Source organism: Dendroctonus ponderosae, unplaced genomic scaffold (genome assembly GCF_020466585.1).
Source record: "Dendroctonus ponderosae isolate FM_Combo_2020 unplaced genomic scaffold, Dpon_F_20191213v2 Dpon_F_20191213_9, whole genome shotgun sequence".
In the NCBI taxonomy this organism is placed as follows: Eukaryota; Metazoa; Arthropoda; class Insecta; order Coleoptera; family Curculionidae; genus Dendroctonus; species Dendroctonus ponderosae.
In genome coordinates, this window is record NW_026019116.1 from 7,123,249 (window position 1) to 7,130,506 (window position 7,258).

The 7,258-nt window shown below is 37.8% G+C and overlaps 1 protein-coding gene across 1 annotated transcript in view; it reads right to left on the reverse strand.

The window, feature by feature from the left end:
- LOC109539390 (homeobox protein caupolican) overlaps nt 1-7,258 on the reverse strand; it is a 29,659-nt gene that overhangs the window by 3,890 nt on the left and 18,511 nt on the right. Inside the window, exons 5-6 of the mRNA XM_019907108.2 lie at nt 393-549; nt 185-332 (exon numbers count right to left, since the gene is read on the reverse strand). Of these exons, the coding sequence (XP_019762667.1) occupies nt 185-332; nt 393-549 (305 nt within the window). The remainder of the gene's footprint in view (nt 1-184; nt 333-392; nt 550-7,258) is intronic.

Consider the following 7,258-nt stretch of genomic DNA (forward strand, 5'->3'; position numbering starts at 1 on the left):
TACTTTTTGATGAATAATTCGTTCTTATTGCGAAATAGGAGCACTATTTATCAATCTGTAATAAAAGACGTGAGGAAATTCTGTCTTTTTTAAAGTCAACAATTTTTGAGGCGAAATACCCAAAAAGAAGTTTGTAAAAAAAGGGTTTGCTAATGTTTGGTTCGTTACTTTTACTAAAACTCACCTAAAATATCCTTTCCATCAGTGCTTTTGTGGTCTTGATCATCATCGTCGTTATTATTATCGTCGTCCTCCACCCTGTTCCTCGGCTCCCAAGTCATTTTGTTTTCCTTCTTCAGCCTCCTCCGGGCGTTGGCAAACCATGTGGATACCTGCACAAAATCGAAACGTAGTTAGAAGTCAGCTTCCAGTGGGAGACAGTAGCAATTTACCTGGGTTAAAGTCATTTTCGTGATTATTGCCAACATGATCTTCTCCCCCTTGGTGGGATAGGGGTTCTTCTTGTGCTCATTGAGCCACGCCTTAAGAGTGCTGGTGGTTTCGCGAGTGGCGTTTTTTCTTCGCGCTCCATTCAAATCCATTGCATATCTGCAACAAGGAGATGCAGATGAGAACAATTGGCCTGAGTAGGAGCCTGTGTTCGCATCCAGGCGCAATTTTCCCCAACTCTTTGCCGATTGGAACGCGACGATGTGAAAATGATTCGCGCATTGCCCTCCGAATTCTGGAATTAGCAATCTCTATGGAAACACGGCGTGCAATCACGTATATATCTGGAAGGGTTGAGTTATTATTTCCGACTCTGTGATTTAATAAGCGCGTCCTCTGGGCGGATTTCTGCCCTCTCCGGTGGAGGAATTTCGCAAAATCGCTTGGATTAGCGTGTCCATTTCAGTGATTGACGCTTATTCGATCACATTGATTTTTAACGTTGTGGTAGTGCAGAACATGCCAGCAATTATCCCATATTGGGAGCCAGATAAAGCTAATGGCGTAGTTAAAATGCGTCTTACGGAGTTTTATTAATAAAACTCGATTAGTGAGCGAGTAGAATTTGCCGAGGCCTCCAAAGCACCTCAGGCGCGGAATTTAGAACAAGGTGGCAACGAGAGTGGCATAATAATTATCCATAGGTTGTTTTCAAATAAATCACGTCGATTAATTGGGCGTCTTCAGCCATATGAACCTCCAATTAGACTTTCGGGCATTAGAAATGGCTCGGGCTAATTGAAACCGTTCAACTTCAACTAGGATGAGGACAGGAAATGTAGGGTACCGACTTCTCTACGTGATAATTTCGCTTGCTTCCGCTTCCACGTTACAAACCGTCCATGCAGCATATTAAACCGCTGAAGACATCGCCTGAAGACTGTTAGGTAACTGTTTCGCCATGCGATCGCATTTGCATAACCATAAATGTGTGCGAAGCTCAACGTTGACTACTGTTTATCGAAATTGCAACTGAAAACTGTGGCTCACCTAAAAACACAGCCCAATCGATAATTCCATTCTCGCAACTGCGTTTATATATGGTTAAATTCGAATCCCCCAGCTATTCGGTGCCGATGAATTAGCAATTATATTCATTTCAGGCTACTTTTCTACCGCTGCACATCTACTCTATTATGTAAACTTGTTTTGTTGGTTTCATTTCGGCCTCACACTACGACATATTTACTACCCCGAATAGAGCGTTGCTTGTTGGGGGAGTAACTGGGAGTTTTGGTGTGCAAAAATGTTTCAATCGTCGAGCAACTCAATATTGATTGTGTTTTGCTGGATTATGAAGATGCTGCTGAAGAATTTGCACTCCAAAAATATCGATCTGTTTTAAACTTTGTCGCAGTTTCTTAACGGTTCTGTAAATCGGTCATTGTTGTTCTTCTTGATCATTTTCCACTTTTGCTAACAGATTCCAAACGAAATCCATCAGTCTTTCGAGCAGCCAAACGGGTATATTTTGAGTGGCTAGAAATAAGGAAACGAGCAAATCCTCATGTGTATGCAGATTTAGTGTTATTGCATCGGTGATTGATATGAAACCGGCTTTTGGATTACGGCCATGTAGAACACATAAATGTCAGCTTAACTACCCGATCTGAAACATCGCTTAATGCAGGTTAAATCGCTGAAATTATACGCAACTATCCAAGATCCTTGTTTGGACTCGCGAGTCCATTGTGGCAATAAAAGGGCATTTCACTCGTACAGTTTCAGAACGTTTTGCTTGTGGTGTTCTCTCCAGTTCCAGCCAAAGTTCACTGTTTGTTTAAGTTCCAGTAGTATTTCAGTTCAAATTTTCATGGCATGAGTTGGCAGAAGGAACTGAAATTGCATTAAGATTTAAGATCATTTGCAGCAATTGAAAGTTACTTTCACTACTTTTATTGCAAAAACACTTTTTCTGCTAGTAAAGAAAGTTGCTAGTTAAAGGATTGTCTGCAAACTGAGTCTATTTTTTACTTCAATCCTGATTATGCTAGAAACTAGTCAACAGGGGCGGATCCAGGTTTCTAGTCAGGGGGGTCATATAGTAGAAATTCAGTCTTTTGTTGTTTGGAGCCAAAAAGCAAAATTTAAGAATCAGACACATTGGAGGGTTTCTTTCCCATAAAGTCAAACATCGTCGATGTTTTATTTATAATTCTTAAGTTTTTCAATATTATTAAATTCAACAGGTAAAAACAAAGATTCATCCAAATTATCTTACGGGATTAAAGCGTTGCACTTACGTAAGTTTTCTTTACATTCATGTTCTTGTTGTGCTTAGTTATATTAAGTTTTTAATGGTATTTCCGCGCTTTTGCCAACTTTTCATTTTGTTTGTTCTCGAGTGTAACTGGTTCGTTTTCCTTGTTAAAAGTGCTGGTAAAAGTCCTCGAAACTGGGACTGCAGTGCCATAGAATTGATACGTTTGGCAACCCATTTCTAAATGTTGCAAAGTATCGATTTTTTCCTTAATAAAGTAGAATAATTTGGATGTTTCCTTATGGGGAAATTGCAAGCTTCATTGAGTGAAAATGGGTCGAGTCGTTTTTGTCCACGAAACATCATCAAGGAAAGTTGCTAGCAAAAATTATCTACAAGGCAAACTTATTCTTATTTGAAGTTCAAATGCTATTGGGTCACTAACTAGTTAATTATGAAGACTTCTTTTTTCTAGATTTCTGCTTACTCAAAATGTTTGTCACATTTTTCAATGCTTCTTATATAATGGTAAATAACACTGCAAATATTTAGCTGTTTGTGGGTTTGGAGAAATTGAAGTCTGAATGATTAGACCTTTTAGATTTAATTTTTTCTTTAGGCTGTTAATTGGGGTCCATTAACTGATGATTATTATACCTACTCTGATTCATTCACTTGAAGACAGCCAAAGCAAAACAATGCTAAAAAGTACACAATTTTGTTTGCAAGATAAAATGTTTGTTTCTGCAATTGCTCCAGCATTTCTTAGTGTTGATTTAATGATTATTCCTGTATTCCCGTTTATGATGTCTGCTGCTGTTTTAACGCAATATTCTCGCAACGACTAATTTGAGTTTTCCTGCTTAACTCTTAGTAACTTTTTAATCTCCATAGTGTTGGCAATAAACATTGGCTTGTTGATCCAACAAACTTTTCGTGTTGTCGAATTGTTGAATGGTGATTTTTTTCCGGTAAATCCAAACAGAGTTGAGCTGCTGTTGAAAATATGTTTAGAATTTCAATAATAATTCACGGTGTGTGGGATACCCATTGCGTTGAATCCATTCATTAATAATTGTATAATTAACCAGAACTTATCACTGGTAATATTTTCAATTAAATCTGATTTAATTGGCAATGCCTATGAACGCGTTCCTTGTTTACACGCTGTGATAGATTAATTAAATTATATTTTCGGTCACATGGAACGTGTTTTCGTTTCAAATGGCCGCAGGAAAATTGAATATAGTTTAAAAACGGTGATCGTTTCGATGTGGCCGGATTCGTCCCCTGCAAAATAAAAATACACAGATTGTGTTGAGTTTTTCATAAACACCGAGACAGATCCTTTTAATATTAACGACCCCCCTACGTGCAAATCAGTCACATCTGGCGCTTTGTCAAAACTGTCGGCAAATTTTCCTGTTGTTCCGATAAAGCTGTGAGAGGAAAAAGACGGGATTTTAATAATAATAATATCCACCTTGACGAGAAAATCTGCTAATCATTTCAAAGTTTTAATTAGGCACGTCGAAAGCCTCAAAATCCGAATTTTCCCTGAGAGTTGTGTGAAGTGTTCTTCTTCGGAATAGGAAGATCGACAGCTGGGATACACGCCGATGTTTTCCACATGAATTGACCATTCAACCCGTTTTGCATGCGCTTTCGAAAAGAGGTGGTATCAGTGTACGCCATGATGGATTAGACAAGGGGTTTGAATAAAAATCGACGAAAAAACGAGGCATAATATGTTAAACATCGATCTCATTAATTTCTGATTATGCAAATGTTTCAACTGGAAATGCGAATTTAATCAGGGAAGTGGGCTGGAAACTTGCATAAGCAGCTGTAAAGCAAATCGCCTAATAAAGTCGTTCGGATGTTAACACGCCTAATTGCACAAGCGGTCTTATGTAGACAAAACCATTATTTTCCCCCGTAAACAATACTGCTTTGTTTTCGGGCGACTTCTTATTCTACGTAAGTAAGTAAGCAAATCAATCATTGTAATAATGCATTCTTTTGAAATGCCCGACGCCTGGGCGTTTTTCCAAGTTTTCAGCTAATTAACTAGCGTTTATTTTTGAAAACATCGGTTAAACACAATGGAGAACAGTTTATGAATGATTACCTGGCCGCCGTTACTTAATCAAGATTCCTTTCTTTACTTGGCTGATGAGCTTTACAGTCTACACTAATCAATGCTTTGAAGAAAGACACTCTTTCCCTCAGTAATACATCGGTGGAAGTCATCTTTTGCACTGTTTAATCAACCGGTTTTCCTTCGTTGTTCAATGGGTAATTGGCCAAGAAACACTCCTTATAGCTGCAAACAGCTCGAATCACTCTAAATTGGCTACTTTGTTTTAAATGCCAAGGAAACCCTTTGAAATTAAAAAAGAAGACCTTCCAATTTTCTTCAAATGGGTTCCAAGTGGTTTCTCGTAAAGGAGCAGACACAAGACCAATTATGACAAGAAAAAGATTAAGCACAAAATGAGCACGAAAATTTTCAACTGGAAGTGAAAACAAAACTTTCGTTAATTGTCAACGTTAGCAAAAAATGTTAATTAGGCAAGTTGTAGCTGAAACCATGTGTTTTCATGTGCTTCACTCTGTTTTTCTACGGGGGGATGTCAAAAGCCAAGATCGAAAGTTTAAATTAGACACTCTAGATGTTACAGCTCTTTCTCGACAAGTTTAATATCATAACAAATAACAGGACGATTTAATGCTCGGAAAGGAGCAAATGGTTAATTTTTCATTAAAAAAACTGAAATTGCAATTCAAAACTCACTAGTCATTCGAGTTCTACTGATGGAAAATGAATAACTTCAATCTTTATGATTTTCTCATGTTTAAAAAAACAGAACCGACAAGGAAGTAAAAATCTGACCATCGTCGTTTTAAACCTCATTATTTTGTTAACTATCAACTTTTGAAAAGTGTTGATTATGCGGGTTGTAGCTAAAACCCTGTGTTTTTACATGCATTTTTTCACCGTTTGTTGTTGAAATGAATCTTGTTATTTTAACGAGGTGATTGTTTAGAGATGTTGTATGGACGGGTAGAGAGTAAAGTACAGAACGCGTAGTGAATTGCTTCGGCTTGGAAAGACTTGTCGAAAATCCAGTGTTTAGTGTATTTTGCAACCCGAAAATCGCCTCCAGTCCTAAAGGAGAGGCCGATCCAAAGCCAGCAGAAGATCATACTTAAGGCAATCCCCCCAATTGCTTTCATAATCCATGGTTATTGGACTACGCAACTGATTTTTCATGTACGGTGACTAATTATATTTTATGGCTCTTTATTCACTATGCTCCACACCACTTCCGTCGATATCAATCGTTAAATAATTGATTTTTCAGTCTCAATTCGCCGATAACCTCGACCCCTCGAATTTATGACTTTTATTAAAATATTATTCAATTAGTTTAAGTAATTTCAGGCAGTAAATGTTAACGGATCGTGTCCAGAGGATACATAAATCATGACCGATTAGAATGTGAGGCAAACAGCCGGGTTTGAAAAGAACTGGCCAATGATATTTTGTACCGATAAAACGGCCACGCAGAATTTTAATGGATTTTATTGAGGATTTGAGAAATAACACTCTCCTCGGCTGGTTTTACGCATCATCTCGAGTCTTCAGCGAAATTTTTCAGTCTCAGTTCGGTTGATTCGTATTCAATACGGTCCTGGTGAAACACCTTTCCGAGGCCGGCTATCAAATGACAATATAAATGCGTTAAGCTTACTGGCCATAATTTGTAAAAAGGAAACGCTTCACAGGTGCTCGTTTACTTTATAAAATATATTCTGCCTTTTGTAATAGGTGCTTTAAAAGTGCATAAAATTACACGGAAAGGGAGACATAGTGTGTGTGCATATGGCATCCATAACTTGTCTAGTTAGTTACAATGATTGATATCGCTCGGGAAAAAACCGCTGTATTTGTACAACTAGCGGCTAGTTCCTGCAAATTTTTCGCTATAAAACAACAATAATTGTGCTATAATTTGCCAGAAAACCACCCCGAAATAAATACATCGGAGGCAATTTAAATCAATCTTTATTAAAGCTAGTCAGTGTAAAGATCTCGAAAATGATCTCCGGCTCTGTAAAATCCCTGCTGGGGGTTTGATCCCCTCTAACAATAAGTGTAAATGGAAATAATGGCATCCGCTCCCAAAGGTCGCAGTTTCAATTATAACTATATAATCTGATGTATTATTCAGCAGAAGTTGACAGTCCTGCTGCTGTCTCGAGGGAGATTTTTACTCAAAGATATTTTTCATTCGGTGAGCAAATTTATATTTAGCTTGGAACTGAAGAGATCTCAACGTCAGTACGCAATCGTTGGTTTGGCTGCTCAATATTATTGTTGGACCTTTGCCTATGCTGATGTTTTAAATTACAGATTTTTTTATGCAGAACGTTGTTGTGCAAAAAATCTATATTTTCCAAATACTTTTCAAATTCAGGTTCTGCCACATTTAATTTTACCAATTTGCTGTCGAGCAAGACGAGGTAGAAATGTCTGCACCAGAAAGATGTAAACGCACCACTTGATATGAACTGACCAGAATTGAATTCTCTACTTTAGAG